The sequence below is a fragment of the Thunnus thynnus genome, chromosome 2 (assembly GCF_963924715.1).
Source record: "Thunnus thynnus chromosome 2, fThuThy2.1, whole genome shotgun sequence".
Classification (NCBI taxonomy): Eukaryota; Metazoa; Chordata; class Actinopteri; order Scombriformes; family Scombridae; genus Thunnus; species Thunnus thynnus.
Genome location: NC_089518.1, coordinates 15,641,811 through 15,660,675, shown reverse-complemented (window position 1 = coordinate 15,660,675; position 18,865 = coordinate 15,641,811). Strand labels below are relative to the sequence as shown.

Genomic DNA, 18,865 nt, shown 5'->3' with positions numbered 1-18,865 from the left:
CCATAGAAACCCCAAAGCCCAAATCTAATTCAGCAAAAAGACCAAAAATACAAACAAGACAATACAGGATGTAATATCTGAAGAGACAACCAACAATATGGGGCAGCAGGGTCATTTGCAGATAGATTACTCAATCAGTAGTCCATTCATTTTGAATAGAACCAGTCAAAAGTTTGGACACACATGCTCATTCAACTGAATGGGAACGTCTGTCCAAACATTTGACCGGTACTGTATGAATGTGAAATAATTGCAGATTTATCCTGTCTTGCAGATTGTTTCAAGGATGAGCAGCAGCTAAATTAAATGTCGTGTTCCTAAACATCAGCCTGAGGAAGGGTAAGCGGCTTGTGCAGCCAAGTGACCTTGATTGTAGGTATTGAACATCCAAGTGACGAGACGGGACAGATAAGAGGGTAGTATTTGGCATACAAAGGAATATGCACCAGTGACGCAGCCTTGGCGTCGACTAATGAGTGCAGCCAACATGCAGTCACACAGCACAAAGAGATATGAGTAAAGAAACTGGCACATTTAATAAAGCCAAGGGCAAAGTTTACCATTGTTATTGTAAGTAACCGGTACATGGAGGATGGCAGCATGCACACACACACAAATGTCTGCACAGTCAATTATTGCAAGAGGCATGGGTGGCTTATATGATGCCTTCCTTCTGGAAAAGAGGACTTATGTGGGAGCCAAATGTGCTCCACATTTTTTGCACTGCAATTTGCATCACTGATGCACTTTAAAGTAGCCAATAAAAGAAAAAATACATTTTTTTAATCCTCCTAAAGCAAAGATGAAATCCATTTGTATCCACGGTAGATTTATAGAGATTATTTCTTGCAGAGGTTTATATATATATTTGTAAATATGTATCAGAAAATTGAACAAGGAGAGGGAATATACAGAGCAGCACAATGCACGGTGATTCATATTACAAGCACTGCAAAAATACAGGAATATGAAACACAAATGAATGATTTTAGGGCTTATATCCCTCAAGAGAGCAATATCATGGCCTTAAACTACAACAATGCGACTGGCAGTCAAGGTCACTGGGCGCACTAATGATCACTCAAGACTCGTTCCCTGCCAACAAGTACTTTAAAGGCAACAAGAGCGTATTATTGATGCTGCGAGCACTTCTAATAAGAATATGCATTTACTTTATTATCACTGCTCATGAAAGGATGGTGTAGTTCCAGATCATTTACAAGCTGTGGACATTCATCCTTGAATGTAGAATGCACAGACCTGCCAGAAAGCTCGAATCACAATGAGACACTTTGGTGTGTAGCTTCAGGGCCACACAGATATCTGGATTCTGCCTACAGGAGAGTCTATATTTGTCTACGTATGTGACAATCCAATTTTCTACAGACTAGCAGGGCAATGTGAAAAACGCATTTGGAAAAAAAGGGGAGAAAACACAATATAGGGCTGCCTACCACAACAGCTTTAATTATTCATTTCAAGGAGACTGTCAGCAGATTTTATTGCGTGTTTTGTCTATTTCACGGTCAGTCATTCACAGGCCAGGATATTTGTGTGCATGACCAGGGAAATGACAATACCTGGCAGGGATAATGTGGCGTTCACAAACACTTTGAAGGTGCTTCTCCCAAAGCTGAAACGTCAGTGATGAAAATGTTCCATCCTAAATACAATCAAATTATATGGAGCTGTCAGTATTATTGAATTATTACTTACCCCCCTAACTTCATCTGATGAATAATGGAAATCAAAGAGACTTAACTAATGTGTCATTTTTTGAAGGGAGTAGCTGATTTAGTGCGTTCTTTTGAATTAATGTTATGTTATTTTCATAGTGGACTCACGTTTTCTGATCTCTTTTATTTCTCTTCTTTCTTCTTAAATAGACATTATCTGATAGAAAATCTCTGTGGCTGAAAACAGCCTCCAGAGGCAAACCCTCTGTCGGTGTTTCATCTCCTGTTACAAGAAATTGTTTCAAAACCTGCAGCCCGGACAGAAACTTTATCTTTTGAGCTCAGGAAATGAACATCCACACCAGGAGATGACTCTTCACACTAAGCGGATGTCTGCAGCTCACTGCGACCTGCTCATTTTACTGAGACTCGGCAGCGCCCTCTAGTGGTTGACATGGAGCAGTGCACGTAGATTTGACAACTTTGCTTTCATATGGATAATATATAATATGAAGCGATTTTGAGTCAGTCTAAGAGAGTTGTTCCCACAATGCACAACATAGCCTATGACATTTAATCTTGAAACCACTGTGTTGGGTTTTCTTTTCTTTCTTTCTTCCTCTCAACGTTATTGAAAACATATAAACAAGTATGAAGAACAAAAAGAGGAAACAAAGTGCCAGAGAATTCAATTATGACAGAATAAAATAAAATTAGAAACATTCCATAAGGGGAGGCGAGAAGCTTTTTACATTCAATAAAAACCAAATAATACATAGGAGGTGGATGAATGAATGAATAAATAAAGGGGTACAGATTAATAATCAAGTAACATTAGTCAATAATTTTACATGTTTTAAAAACAGCTTGGGTATTTGTTGCTTTTTTGTTTTGCAGCTTGACTAGAGAATTGTACTAGAGCTCAGTATCAATTAGAAATAAGGTCAAGTTTGGTTTGCTATTGGTCCATTTCATTTGATGTGTATGGAATTTGCCAAAAAATTACAAATAGCTGGATTAAAAAGTTAACATAATAAAACAAGTCATTACCATAAAGCATGGCCAATTGACCTGTTTCTCTAGATAGAAAGTTTTGCATATCAATCGGAATACATACAATAGAAAAATAAGTGAAGATTTGTTTCTTTTATGATCATCGAAATCACAAGAATAATTCATATACAGTTTAAACATTTTCGGAACTGCTTTACAGTATATATATTCTATGTAAACATTTAAATTAGCTCTTTCATTTTATTGATAATACAATATTTGTCCGCTGTGTTGAACTGATAATGACGCTTCGCTCTGCGCATGCGCAGATAGACCGCACAGGAAACACGGAAGATCCAGGTCAGGAGATCCGCCACCGACAACACCCCGCTGTGTAATCTCATCTGAAACTCGTTTTTTTATGAAGTACAGTCAGATCTGGTGTTTGAACTTCGATCCGGACGATGGCTGCCGTGTCGCCACTGCTCTTGTAGCCGAGCTGCTGCAGCCTCATTGACAAACTGAAAACAAACCGAAGATGCCAGCTCGTAACGTTGTTTCTAACGGGGTACCTAACAGCAAGGTTAGGTACTCCAGGTTAGCCACTGATGATGACGGCTACATCGATTTACAGGTAAGACAGGTCAGGTGTCAGCAGAGACCCTGAGCTCAGTCTGCACAGGTTTCCTGTTAAATAGTATCCAAATGATCTGTGATGGATGAAGAAAGGCATTTTAATTTTTGAGAAGAGAGCAAAACAAAATCAATAAATGCTTTTCTGGCAATATGTCATTTTCATTTTCATAAAAACCTTTCCCAACAGCTGCTGTATTGTGATCAGAGACTAAAGGTCTTAGGTCACATTATAACAGAAAATTTAGATTTCACTGGATAAAGATATAACTGGACTTAAAGGAGTACTCCAGCACTTAAACACTATGCTACCATAACACTTGAGGACTTGTGAGAAACAGATTGAAATACAAATGGTCAAAATTGAAGCAGCAGAGGCCAAGATATCTGACTTTTAGTGCCTATTGAGATCAGAAACTCTAGATACTACATTTCCCATAATGCCACTTGATAGGGTCTTTCACTACCCACAGTTTATTTCATGCCTCTATCTTTCAAACTCTATGCCCCCATTGAGTAACACAGGCTTTTCGTTATAAATGTGCCGTCTCCAAACACAAGCTGAGATAACCCTGATGACATCACAAGGATAATTTTCTCATATTTGACTAACATAATTAACAATTACGTCATTATTGATTAATCTAGTGATTATTTGCTCAATTAATCAGTAAGTCGTTTGATCTATAAAATGTCAGAAAATGGTGAAAAATGACAATCACGGTTTCCCACATGCCCAAGATGCAATCTGAAATGTCTTGTTTTGCTCTGGCCAACAGTCCATAACCCAAAGATACTCAGTTTACTATCATAGAAGACTAGAGAAACCAGAAAATATTCGCTTTTCAGAAGCAGAAAAGTGAGAATTTTAGCATTTTTTCTTTAAAAAATGACTAAAGTGATTATCTATTATCAAAATAGTTTTCTGTCAGTCAATTAGTTGACTAATCGCCAGACTTGACACGACTCCTCCAGAGACCCCAGAGTCACATTGCCAGAGTACTCATCATAACTAGTAAACTGAACTTCATGAGTAAATTCAGTGAAGTTCCCATTTAAATCAACAAAAATAACTTTATGAATGTTCACTCGAGTATCTGTTCACAGGGAATGGAATGCATGACCAACACATTTACATCTTCAAATACGTGATGTGATGTGACAGTTTCATGGCTCATAAAGTCAACTTCCTTTGATAGAAAACATCCGTGAAGCAGTCACAGACTTTCACTTTTCCAAGAATTTTCAGTGCCTTATGAGCCAGACTAATTTTGCCTGCCTAGTTTATGAGTAGGAAAACAAGCAGTGCCATGGAAACCCTGCTGTGTTACAGAAAAGTGTTTTTATTAAATATTTCTCCTCCACAGTTCAAAAGGAGCCCACCCAAAGTCCCATACAAAGCCATCGCACTAGCTACAGTCCTCTTCATAATCGGCTCTCTGTTAATCATCATTGGCGCCCTTCTCCTGGCTGGATACTTTGGAGTCACTGTGAGCACTTTTTAAAATAAAAAGAGTTCAATATATTTGCTTTTATTGCATTAATGACTTACTGAAATGTTTCTGTCTCTTTCAGCACTCTGATCGTACCATGCCTGTCCTCATCATTGGGATCCTTGTCTTCCTGCCAGGAATCTACCACCTACGGATAGCCTACTATGCTTCAAAGGGCTACCCAGGCTACTCCTATGATGATATCCCAGACTTTGATGATTAATAAACATCACAGCTTGAAGCACAGCCTTTCTGTGCTTACATGCACTCATATGAGGTATTGCTTGTGCTGATTAAAGCAGTGATGGAAAAATGAGATTCTGTAAATTACCTGCATTGCAATTTGAAGGATAGTGATGTTATTCTCATAGGTTCTATGTCTACATAGGTAGTTAATGCCAGCCTGCTGTTAAGAAGCCAAAACACTATCAGATATTCTTTGATATGTATATGTGTTTTATTAGCTCAGTAAATTAATAAAACTGTAATTTGATGAATCTTTCTTTATTTGTGTGTTATTTAGATCATACTCAGAGAAACATTAACATTACTATTATTATATATTATGTTATTATTTAACCATCATACTCATTTGATTAACATAAAATGATGAATGTCAGATGATCTGAAATTACACAATGTCACTGTCAGCAACTTAACACTGAGCTGGTCTGACATCTGATAATCTGGATATAACACATTTTATCTTATGATACAGTATATACAGGAATTCAACCAATGTATTAATATATATGTTTAGTAAAAGGCTTTTATTGGTTTGATACACAATATTAACAGTATGCTGGAGAGCAGAGGTCCCAGTTAATTTCTCCTTACTGTCCGAGTGCTCTTTCTTGGATATCTTGGAAGATTGTACATGTCTTGTTAAATCTTAGTGCTGCATTTGACACCATTGACAATCACATCCTATCAAAGAGACTGGAACATATAATTGGCATTAAAGGAACTGCATTAAGCTGGTTTAAGTCCTATTTATCAGATTGATTTCCATTTGTACACCATAACGATGAATCCTCCATGCATGCAAAAGTTAGACATGGAGTTTCAAAAGGTTCTGTGCATGGACCAATACTATTCTCCTTATATATGCTTCCTTTAGGTAATATTATCAGGAAACACTCCATAAATGTCTATTGTTATGCAGATGATTCCCATATATATTTATCAATGAAGCCAGATGAAACCAATCAGTTAACTAAACTCTGAGCATGCCTTAGGGCATAAAACCCTGGATGACCTGCAACTTTCTGATACTAAACTCAAAACTGAAGTTATTGTGCTTGGCCCTGAACACCTCAGAAACACATTATCTAATGATACAGCCCTTCTGGATGACATTACCATGGCCTCCAGCACCACTGTAAGGAATCTGGGAGTTATGTTTGATCAGGATATGTCCTTCAACTCCCACATAAAACTAATTTCAAGGACTGCCTTTTTTAACCTATGTAACATTGCAAAAATCAGGCTCATCCTGTCTCAAAAAGATGTAGAAAAAGTAGTCCACACATTTGTTACTTCTAGGCTGGATTATTGCAATTCCTTATTATCAGACTGCCCTAACAAGTCTCTAGCAAATGAAGAGTCCTTAATCTCCATATGGTGTACCTGGCCTAAATATTGTCAAACAGGGAAGTACACACGCAATTAAGGCCTGGCATTCTGTTAACCCATGTCAAAATCCTGTCTACTTCTTCTCTTTGCTATCAACTCTTAAATTTCACCCTATTTTGAAAGTGTCCTTGTGGAAGGCAGGGCTGCCACCTCTATTTCCTTTGCATGGCTCCATCATCATACAGGATAATGTCATATGTAAAATACATCACCAGTAAAGGTTGCATTTGTATAATCCTTTCAGGTCTGTGACAACCAGCTGTTTTGGTGGAGATCTTTAAGACCAGTTTCCTGTGTTCTCTTTGTTTTTACTAAACAAACCCATGTCAACCGCCAACCACAAATGACCTGGTTTTAGTCAGAACAGTTAAAACACTTTATGTCAGAGATTGACTGTAATGTTCCTGGTATATACACTTTTATTGCCTTGAACAATCCAGTAATTTTTACACCTTGGAAATATACATTCATTACCGTATATTCATTATTATAGGTGCACTCAGGACTAATGTTAAGAATGAAGCACAATTACTGTTAAGAATTAATTTAGCATGAAAACCATAAGACCTACTGTAGTCAAACTTATCAGTATGGGCACCACTGACACATAATGGGTGTATAGTAATATTTCAAGGATATAGTAAAGTAACATTCAGTGTGTCTCTTTGGCACCACACACAATACTTTAACATATTATCTTTTCTGCACTCCTGCAAGCACTCTGCATCATTTCTGTCAAGTATGCCACTAGTTTTTTTCTTTATTGACATATGTATGAACAATTACAGGTTCTTCTTCCACAAAATGATCATATACAAAATTTTCTTTTTATGATTTGCAGAAGAACACTCTGAGCTAAGGGGATTTACAGTTCATACAAAGATTTTAAACAAAAAACAGATATTAATAGTTTTTGCAGCCTTTGGATTTGAGGGAAATCGAATGGAATCAATGTACTGTTTGACCTCCTTTGTGAAAACCAAGAAGTTCAGCTTTTTACCTGTAAATTTGCTTTTATGAATATGAAATATAGCCAATAAAATTAAAAGATTTGTTGAGCTGCTGAATTCAATGTAGGGTTATCTTCTAGTATTCGAAACAGTACATGTTTCCAAAATAATATAAAATCAATCATTATGGCTGTTGATAAAGTTACACACGTTATTCTGAGTCTCACAAAGGGCAGTAGCAAAATAAAGGAACGGCAGTCTCAGGGGAACTACGACAAAATGTACACCTGATCAATATGTTTTCTTGATATTTTTTAAAAATGTATGTCTTAGTTGTGTAAAATCTATGATTTTTTTTTTTAATTCCCTAATTTTTAGAGCTCTATTTACAGATGGACACTGTAGATTCATGAAGTGTGTTCGTCTACATGGTAAAAATACTTGGTTAAGGAAAGATCATGGTTTGGGTCAAAATGATCACTTGAAACGGGGTGTAGTCGAAAGTTAATGCTTCCTTGCAAATCTCGCGAGAGTTTCATAAATCTAGGGTTACCCTCTCGAAACGACCATGTACTGTTGTCTCAGCAGCAGCAGCATCAGGGAGACTACTGTCCTCTAGTGGTGATACAGGGTGCTTGGCACTGGATTGGATATTTTAAATAAATCTGATAAACAAAACAGGGACATGAACTAGACTCCCTCGGAATATTGAAATGATAGCAGAGTTACTAATCTTTGAGTAGCATCCTATTCATGTGAAGAGGAAATCAAAATAGGTGGTTCTGAGGTAAGACCATGGAAATATTTAAATGTTTCTTGATTCTTTGTGCAGGTGGCCCTTCATTTAAATCATAAGGGAAGTCATGTAAAATTGAACAAAAAATAACAAGTACATTTTTCTGTTATTCTGACAGAGAAAGGAGTTTAACGGCAGTGGATTTCAGTAAGAAGAAGAAGAACACAGCATCAAGCATCAGTGAGCTCTATTAGCCTAATATTGGCTAATTTGGTACACTACTATCAATAAAAATGTCATTTCCTAATAGCTAGTCGAGGGTAAGAAATAACTTTATATTATGAAATGGATAAAAGGACATTAAGAAAATAAGCTCATAACTCGCTCTTGCTTGCTTGAGCCGTTAGGTAACTAACGGCCAGGCTAACGGTTGTAAGGATGTAGGCGGGTTAGCTTAGCTAATATTCTAATGGCCTTACCTTAGCTTTTTGTGTAGCATTCACAGTATATTGGCGTTTAAGTTGTCGAAATATTCTTTGAAATTATAGAGAAAAGAGACGTTCTCATGATAACAACATTGTTATCATAAATGCTGTTATTTACAATCATTTGTGTGGAGGACGGGCATTTTATATAATTTATTAAGTTGCCAGGTAGGCTAAATGATGAACCTCCATGAAAGTCATACTGTCTTGAAGAGGAAAAATATATTTTTATACATTTATACAGTTAAAAATAATAACTCTTCATGATCATCATTACTTATATGTACAGTTATTGATTGCCTATACTAGTCCGTCTAGAAGAAGTATCAGGACTTGGGTGGTGTATGTGTGTTTTGTGGTAAGTCAACCCCTTATTTTAAATGAAAATTAGAAACACATCACACCAATCTTCCTATTCAACGCTATAAGGTCGGTGTTTATTGTCTTCACTGAACGTTTGGGGATGTTTGCGTTGGATTTCTTGAGCATTTGCCTTTTGTTAAGATTATGATCCTCAGCTCCCTTTCCCACGAAAAGGCGCTTTTGTCTGAGGCGCTCAAACACCAGCAACATCAAGTCACACAGACTGCTGACAAAGTAACGGAAGTCGATCATTGTACCTTCAACATAAAGGCGTTGTTTTTTTCCCAAGCAGTGGATTCTCTCTGACCACACCAACATGCTCTGACCACAACTTGACACCTGGCTGTACACAGTTTCACAGCCTTTACAAAAATAAGTTTTAAAAACAACATCTCTGGTTTAATCATTGTTTTTGCAGGTAATTACATGTTACATCCCATGCTGAAAAATCTTATGTGGCTCTAAATATAACACGGGAAGAGTATGTTTTGTTAATTTTACACTAAGGCTGCTACTAAGAATTACTGTCAATAGGCATTTTTCACAGCAGACATTTTGACTTGCGTGGCAGTGAGCTGGCATGCACAATACCAGGACCCTGAAACTGAAGTAGCTATGTGGAATTCAGCCATTATTATTTTTGATTGTTTAGACCTGTGCTTTTATGTCTGTGAAATTTCAAAGTACCTGAAGATTATTGTTGCATTTACAAAAAATAGCGAACATGCCCACCAGTTTCTGACATCTTCCAATTGATTGTTTTCTGCAACCAGCAGTCCAAAATATAAAGATATTCAATGTAAAACAATATAAAACCAAGAAAAGATGCAAATTCTCACATTTGAGAAGCAGGCAACAGCAAAATATTGGCATTTTTTCTCAATAAATGACTGAGAACATTAACGTATTGCTAAAATTGTTCTAAATTAAACTTCTGCTTATCGATTAATAAACTAATCGTTTCAACACCAATTGTCACCTTCACAGCTTCTGCTCGTTAGCAAAGGGGATTTATGATGGAGGGGTTAACAGGAAGAGGTGTGGTGAAGTTCCTGGTGACTTGACAAGGGGTCCAGCATTGCTTGTGGTAGGAGGAGGGAGGGATAATAATGGGAGGAGAGACACGGAGAGATTATCAACATCAGGGCTTTTAGAAAACGTGCAGTGTGCTCTCTTTCTGCTGAAACTGGCGCCTGTTTGATGATAAATGAGCCCTGTTCTACACATTAAAGTTAATTACAAACTCTCACTTATGATTAAAGCTACTTTCAGCAAGTTTGGACAAAGAAGAGTGCGCACATAGAAACCACGGTGCAGAAAGTTTAAATGGGCTGATGTCGGACTAATGAACGTGGCCTGGGTTAATGGATTTTTACTGAGACCGCAAAGTATTTTTGAGGAAGTTTAACCATAACCATGGATGCTGAGGATTCATTTTAACATTTCTTTTGATCCACGCGAGGACTGAGAAGAAAAATGTGACCACCTGCTTTTATTCAACACCGTCTTTTTATTTTGAAAACAGCATTTCCCCCCCCCCCAATACTACTTCACTCCGAAGAAGAAGAAATGAACGGCTGAATTTAATCTGCGAAACGAGTCTAAAAGAAGAGCATCAATGGATTGAAAGATTGTACTTGACGCTTCAAGTGGAAAAAGTGCCTCAAGCAAGGTAAGGAGCTGTGCATGCAGAGCGAAAGCATCCTCTATAGGCTCCATAAACCAATCCTAGAAAGCATCTGATTGTAGTTTATATATAGTCTGTTATAGATGAAGCACATACTATATCTGCTGGCTGGACTGAACTCTTTATTACATCTCTGTAGTATTCTTATAACCACTTATAGTGTGTCTCATTTATTCAACAGTACAGTGTCCTTATTGTCTTTTCTTTCTTGCCTTATAATTATAATATTCCTTTAGTTTTGCCGTGACATTAGTTTAGTTTCCCTGTAAAACGTACTGCAGTAACAGTGATGCATTGCGTTATCGCGTCTTTGTTTATGTTTTCTGTATCACATGCACCACTTGTAATCTCCGAATGAGTGTGTGTGTTTTTTTTTCTTCTCATACCAGGGTGAATAGGTTTAACACACTGTAATGACCCAAAAATGAACTCTGTTATCCGGATTAAAATAGTGAGAACAATAGTCAGTCAAAATAGTGTTTTTAAAATGTTTTTTATTAAGGGCTCCCTCCTTTCTGCTTGTGTCAAAATGACTAAGACAGACAAAAGATGCACCTGTTTGTTTTACAGGAGGTCTGGATGGTGGCACGGCAGACTGAGCATCACAATTCACTGTAGGGGTGCAGAAATAAATGGCTTGTAGCTTGGTGTTTTTTTTATATGGACCAGTTTATCTCCACATGGTGCAATGTGCTGGGAAAAGCCTAATTTAGGCTGTTTTGCCCACAGGACTGCAGTCCCGTTGTGCTTTTTACATGATATACAGTATAATCCCTGCTCTAGTTTTTCATTTTCTTTGTTTATGTTTAGCTTATGATGAGTTAGAAATGGGGTGCACAAAGACAGACATCACTGCGTATGCCGGTAATCCCTTGTTTAAGACTATATAGGGACACTGTTTGTTTTGTCAAAGGTTTTAGTTGCCTTTCTTCCAGTCTGGCCAAAATACTATGTGGCCAACTGTGCCCTGTAGGCTGATTTATCATGCTGGAGGAAATTGATTGCATTGGGAAACAAATTATTCATGAGCTGAAAGTGGTTACTACAAATTTCTACGGAGTGTGCAGTTCTCTACAGTGAATGCATGTCAGTGCAAAAATACAGAAAAAAGCAAAGAAGTGCACAAGTGGGGTAATGTAAACAAAGCTAAAGGAGATTAAAGCATCTAGTAAAGTTTAAGGGCTATGCAGTGTACCATAAACGGTCACCATTGTATGTTTTACATCTCATTAGTTGCTGTCCTGTCTGAAAGAGCCCTTCACTTCTGGAGAGTAACAGCTGTCCCTAAATGAAGAAATGAGACCTGCATAGCTGAACATTTTTAGCTAAAATACTTAAAATATATAATACGTATGGTCCTCTGAGGTCCTTTGATGATGTCTCTCATTGATCTCCAGGTTTTAAAATATACCCAGTGCTGTGCTTTAACACTGGACTTCGGCCCTCGAGTTTGTTGCCTTTGACTTTTGACCCTTAATTTCCCTCAGTGTCGTGTCTTGAAAGTAGCTTTATAGGACTGACCTGTTCCTGAGGGTCGAGGGCAGGGAAGGACAAAGACTAAGGAGTTAAAAGAAGCATGTTGACTGCTATGCTTTCATTAGACATACGTCATTCTCCACTCCCCTGACACCCCTTGGCTATATGAAATCATCCTGGTGAAAAAAACATATAAACCCTTTCATGTGTGAAGCATAAAGGTGATTTATTTATGTTATCTCACAGCAGTTTCTAGAGTGAGTGCAATATTATCTTCCATAGTACCGTTATCCCTGGCATTAATAAATCACAAACATTCAATCATTGCACATTAGTCAGTATTGTTATACCCTGTGGCGTCATGCATTAGGTGACCAGCGATCGCTATGTTAATCCATACTGTATACAGTAGGCTTTCCCCCTCACGAGACTAGGGCTCTACTCCCGTGCCAACTGTGTGCCAAGCTCATTTCCTTTTGTTAAAGTAAATGTCAATACATTTACTAAATTGGGTTGCAGTGCCAGGGAGAAAAATCCATGAATTGATTCCTGTGTTGTGTAGGCTGGTCCAACCAGTCAAGGTTAGATTGATGGTTTACAACCCATTCCTGTGTTAATAACTGTGGTTCATATGTACTGTACGGGCTGCCGCGTTGTCATTGTTATGGTTGGTTGCAAGATATTTCTGCCTCTGTATGACATTCTTCTGTGCACCTGTGAAAGTTTCTGCTCCAACGACACTTGTAGTTCTTGCTACAAGCTGGTTTGCACTGAAGCTACAGTCTGTCAGGATTAACAAGGATTACTAAGAGAGTAATGCTACTGCTTATCAGGCCTGTATCTGTCACTAACATCACTGATGGCTCTGCTGAGGTACTGAAGGATAACACACACACATGCACGCTCACACATTAGGTCAAAAGCTCACTTTCACTGTGTGAGTGTCAAAGAAGATATTATCACTTATCAGGTGTACAAGATAGATTGAAAAGACTACCACACTTCTGTTAACTCCTCCACAGAGTAACTCATCACCAAGTCCACCTTAAACCTTTGCATTATTCAGTTTATGCCTGCTGATTGATTTATTCTGGTGTGATACAGAGGAGATGCATATGGAGAAGTCAGGCTCAACAGCTGTTGCAACTGACAGCTTGGAATCAGCTTCTTACTTGATTTCAATGCAAGAAAAATTCATCCATCCATATTTAATGAAATTTGAATTCTCTGGAGGGTGTTTTAGATTTAGGCTGAGGAGTGAAAGTCATTTGTGTTAGGTTTTTTTATTTTTGATGAGACTGGTACCAAAGTTGTCTGCATATGTGAAGTTACTGCTGAGCATTGGGAATGAGATAACAAGCCTTTATCATATCACTGTTGTAGAGGACCCAGTGAATTTTATGCCACATTTGTTTTACTGAGTCAGGATCCACGTTGCTCTTTGCTGGCTGTGGCTTGTGTCCTCCAAAAAATGTGGACAACACAACCTACCAGTTTTAAATCAAATAAACCAGCCATGTTATCTCCTTCCGCATTGGTGGAATCTCAGAAAGCACAATAATCTGGAGTGTTTTGTGACTTGATTTACCAGTGATTGATCACTGAACAGCCAGATGACAGCGTGTCCTTGATTTGTCTCACCAATTTGATTTCTAATTCAATTACACTATTAACACTCGGAGCAGCAGGTCAGGATTAGTCTGGGTGTTACAAATGTACCATCCAGAAGGCTAAGACATGACTAGATCCAAAGCAATTTGTGTCAATGAAATCCAGTGAAACATTGGAACAGTTAACACTGTCTGCACGCGTGTCACTGAGCTAAGTGTCTTGCTGTGAGGCAGGTGTTCAGCAGATGTATTAACTCTGTTTTTTTCTGTTTGGGTGATCTGAAGACTTCGTTCTTTATTCATTTTGGAGGTTTGAGCATTTCATGTATTGCCAGACCGGCCTTTTTGTGTTGTCACTATGTTTTTGTTGTCCAAGTAATCACACAGTGTCAAGAAACATAGGGAATGACCGGCCCATTTGCACAATGCCAGTTTTGTTGAGAGAATATTATGATGTATTCAGTAGTATCACTGTCTTTCAATATAGTTGTGTGCGACTTGCAAACAGTTGTGAATTAAGTCCACTTTCTCTTAGATACCCTTGTGAGGAGATTAGTCTGAAGGAGTTAACCCTCTTTCACATACACAAGTATGCTCGGTGCATTCCTCACTGTTAAACAGGAGCTGTAGTCCATAGTTAGTTTTTCTTTGTAAGTTAATTAAGAGATCAAAATCATAATTACTTACAGGTCTGCAAGTGCTATGGCCACATTTCAGTGAGGTAAATGGCAAAAGAGACTTTCAGCTTCTTATATCTTAAACATTTGGGCTCTTTTCGATGTCTTCTCTGTGTACATGTCAATTTAATGGCCTCTTGCTTTGCTTTGCTCTGCTCTGCTGCCTGAGGAAATAACCTGGTTGTTTTCCGCCTACACCTGCACCTGCAGACAAAGCCCCCTCTAGGCTTCCTCTGTAATATGTCGGCTGTTTATGGGTGCAGCCCTGTCTGTCTGTTCCCACAGGCCAGTCATATATTCTGGTGTTGAAGCAAAGCAGGCAGACAAGATTTGTTATGTCCTGAGGTTGTCAAAAGTTACTTGCGGTCTAGAACTTTAAATACATAATAGGATTTGCTCATTACTTTCACTGTCATGTCATTGGATGATTGTAAAGACTGCACCCAAGATGATGCAGTGGTTTACATTCACTCCCATCCTTATTTAACTGCTGGAGGTGACACAAATTATTCAGCTGAAAAGATTTATTTCTTTATTTTTTGAATCCATTATAAGAGACCTTTTTATTTTGAAACCCCTACTGGGCGAATAGTGTTTGCTCAGGGGGGAGTAATCCTTTCCTGTTTACAGACATAGCAGTGAAATGATTGATTCTGTCATGTAAAAACTACCAACCTGGAATATTGCATATGGCTTTACAACCCTTCCTTTTTAATTTTGTTTGTTTCCTCCGTAGTGCTTTTGTAACCTTGGTTTTATGTCTTTCTACTTACTTGACAAAGGTGCAGCAGGAAAGTTATTACAATGCTTCATGGCCAGCCCAAACAGCAACAGTCCTATCCCTGTGTGGGTTAAGTGCAAGGCGATAAATGCATCTTTGTGCTGTTTTATTTTGGGCTATTTGTTTACTCAAGAGCAAACTTTGCTGCTAAGAGTCTAAATGTGTCCGGTGCATGACTCAGTTATCCTTCGCTTCTGCTGTTCTCCTGTGGTTATATCAGTACTTAATATCCAACACCTACCTGCTGTCTAAGAATAGCCTCCTTCTTATATTACTTAAATGAACTTAAAGTAATAAGCTGGTATTAGGGGTACTGAATGGAGTGACTTAAGGACAGGGTGGGAGGTCCTCCATTATGTTTGAAGGGCAACAACTTAAACTTGTGCCTCCAATCAAATTTGAGGTGGAGGGCCTCATGAGTTGCTGCAGCTGTTTGCATCGTTCAGACTGTGAAGTAGGCCCACAGTTTGTGCAAGTCTTGTTTGTGGGGCTCATTAGAAGATGAAAATCAGTGGATCGTACTGGTACGCTCGCATGTGTTGTTTGTGCATTTAATAGTCAGGTGAGCAGCACCTGCTGCCGTCAGCTGGTTGACATATACTGTACTTGAAGCAGTCTTGTTTTCATTGTATTTGAAGTGCCTTGTCTAAGTCTATTTTTTGGCAGTTAAGTTCTTTTTTTTAAGTGTTTGTAATAAGATAACATCTGGAGTCAAGAAGACACACCTTTCCAATACTGTTTGTGCTACCTGTCAATTGTTGTTGGCCTATTTAGAGTGAGACGAGACCTTCTGGATGAGCTGGACCAATCACAAGCATCAGGTTAATCTGTACATACACTTAAAGCCTTGTACAGGTCTTCTCTGTGGACAAACACTTACACACTGGTGTATTCAAGCAAACACGATGCAAACTCTAAGCACTCTCATGCCCTACTGTCTATTTGTAGCATGTGTTGGAATAGCTTATTTGACTTAATCCAACCACAGCCCAGACATGCAATTTTCCCAAGGATTAAATGTTTTCAAAGAATACAGTCATTTATTAACCAAGAAGCATCTGGAATGTGGTGTAGTTCTTGGATTATGAGTTGATGTTAACTAGAGGGATTATATTTGTCTGAGTGGGGATGTGAGGGATGTCCTTATGCAGCGATGACTACGTAAATGGTACAGTAGCGTTCTGTTGAACAGTAAATGGGATGTGTGGTCTTTTCCTTCAGGTTGGGAGATGTGTAAAGGAGTGTGACGGACGGCCATGGGACTGGAGAGACGGTGGCTTCAGGCTGTCACCATTGCTGTAGCCATCTGTCTGCTAAGTAAGTATGCTAATGCAAATATGGATACATTGCATACATTTCCATAATTCATGAATGTCCTTGTTGAACTTTTAGTGTTTTGCAAGTTGTTACATACTTTTCTCTATCCTGAGACATTTCAAGACTAGTCATCCAAAGTCGGTGGAACTGTCATCTACATGCTGTTGCACGCAGTTAAACAAAGAACTCGAAGATTATAAAGAATTATTAAGAAATTGTTTAAAAACATGAAGAAACACTTATATACTAAATCCTATTCTACAAACACACCATGATCATCATTAAAGAAACAAACATTTTATTGTAGTACATTACTGTAACAGCAGTGCAGGTTATGTGCTCGACATATGTAAAGAAGACCTTGACATGTACAGTACAGATTAACTGTGATGAAAATCAGTTACAGTATGTTGGATCACAGTTACGTTATCATGCCACTAATATTGCAATATAGTATGTCACTGTTTGTCATTGAAGACTTATTTTAAATCACTTTCACCTTTTTGCATAACATTATTACAGTATTTAGCAAACTTTTGCTACTTTTAAGAAGGTTTTACAAAGTGTATTTGGAGTTCAACAGTGTGCTGTTAGTTAGTTATGCACTGTTTTAATGGTCGCTGGTCATGAGTGAAAATGGATTTAGACTGAATTCAGGCAAATAATTGCTGGAAATTGTGTAAAGCAATGGAAAACCATTAGCACTTTTGGCCAACAAAGAAGGGAAAATTATATAGAAAAGGGAAATCATGCATATGTATATTTACTTTACTTGTTTCATTTCATATACTGTATATTTAATTTGCCTTTTGCAGTTGGTAAAATGATCAGTTGTTTTCCCTCCATTTGTCTGCCATTTGTTTGCATTGCGTCACCAAAAGTCCAGTGTTTACCAACATCTGCAAGACCTATGTCCCTTGCAATTGTAAAACATAGCAAAGCAGTTGGCATATGTTGCCGTTTAGCTGCCTACGTACAGTTTGAGCGACACCATGAGGAATCTGGCACAGCTCCCATTGCCTTGTATTGGAGAAAGTAAAGAGGAGGGGTTACAGCACTGACATGAGTGGACGACAGAGAATGGGGCCAAAATCCAACTTAAATAATATCTCTGGGAGTAGATTTAGATCAATCTGGGATTTATACTACCCCCAACCCTAGGCATGCTTCTGTGTGTGTGTGCATGTGTTTGTGAGGGGGGGGTGGTAGGATTGATTGTGCTGGTCCGCAGACCATGTGTGGACCCCAGGGGGTGGTGGGAGGTCGGCTGGAGAGAGCACAGAGAGGCCTGCTGCCCTGTATCAGAGTATCACCACCACCCCCCCTTCTGAGATTAAAGTAATCACCAGGCCAGATGAGTAGCAGAACAAACACTGGCACCCAGTTGCACACACACCCACGTGAACACATGGCAGCAAGGGAGAGGAGATAGAGAGGAGAGATTGCTCCAGGTGTCACTAATGGGATTGCAGTTTGTTTGCAGGCTTTGCAGCGATACGATCTTGTCACCAAATGGCGTATCGTTGTTTTACATGCCCTTTAATAGCCCAGCTTTTAACATGGAACACTCTGGGGAAGTCATAGTCACTGGCTGATCCAAGCTCCAGTTCAACATAAGTATTTATGCATCAGTTGTTTCTTCTTTCTCAACCTTTCAACCTTTCTGTCTTGACTTCTTGTTGCCTGTGTGGTCAATCTCCCTCCTCCTACATATTATGAGCTGTTCTCAGCATGGCAAACAATTTTCACTGGAATGAATCACCAAAAAAAATTCCACAGAGGATAATCCAGCCTCTCTGGCAGCCATAACTCTCTTTAAAAGGCTCATATTTCTCAGGCCCTTATAGCTCCTATGATATATGTGTTAATTCACATTTTTACTGTTTATTGCCTCCTGTGCTATCAGTAAACGTCCAGAATAACATGTGCTTTATCTTGGTGATATGCTAATGTCTTTACAGGTGTGTCTCAAGGTGTGACTTCACTGGTTCGTGCCCGAGAGGGGAGCTCTGCAGAGCTGGGCTGTGATCTCACTCCTACATCTAAAGAAGCCACCACCCCAAACCTCTTTCCTCTACATGTGGTGGAGTGGGTGCGCCTCGGTTACAACGTTCCCATCCTCATCAAATTTGGAGTGTATGCTCCTCGTGTTCATCCAAACTACAAGGGTAAGAGTTACTCAGATGTGTTCAATCACACACTCCATTCAAAAAAAGACTTGTACCTGTAATAACATATGTTACTTGACTGGAGCTTCAGTTGCTTGAAACAGATGTGTAAGACTCCATAAGCTTTGTTTGAATCTTTTGACCATCGTATTAGTGATTTGACTGCACACAAACCCTAACGTCTG

The 18,865-nt window shown here is 38.6% G+C and overlaps 2 protein-coding genes across 4 annotated transcripts in view; both read left to right on the top strand.

Annotated features, from left to right (window-relative positions):
• The first annotated feature begins 2,996 nt into the window (after positions 1-2,996).
• Positions 2,997-5,292, top strand: tmem230b (transmembrane protein 230b). The gene is made up of 3 exons (XM_067605810.1): positions 2,997-3,303; positions 4,670-4,792; positions 4,878-5,292. The coding sequence occupies exons 1-3, from the start codon at positions 3,208-3,210 to the stop codon at positions 5,016-5,018; spliced, it is 360 nt and encodes a 119-aa protein (XP_067461911.1). The 5' UTR covers positions 2,997-3,207; the 3' UTR covers positions 5,019-5,292.
• A 2,642-nt stretch (positions 5,293-7,934) lies between these two features.
• igsf9b (immunoglobulin superfamily, member 9b) overlaps positions 7,935-18,865 on the top strand; it is a 30,405-nt gene continuing 19,474 nt past the window's right edge. The window contains exons 1-4 of one of the 3 annotated variants that reach the window (XM_067605797.1): positions 7,935-8,167; positions 8,295-8,356; positions 16,417-16,512; positions 18,474-18,680. In XM_067605797.1, the coding sequence (XP_067461898.1) occupies positions 16,452-16,512; positions 18,474-18,680 (268 nt within the window). In that variant the 5' untranslated portion in view covers positions 7,935-8,167; positions 8,295-8,356; positions 16,417-16,451. Of the gene's footprint in view, positions 8,168-8,294; positions 8,357-8,889; positions 10,637-16,416; positions 16,513-18,473; positions 18,681-18,865 lie in introns of those variants that run through there. The other 2 variants (XM_067605781.1, XM_067605788.1) reach the window with 2 other exon arrangements.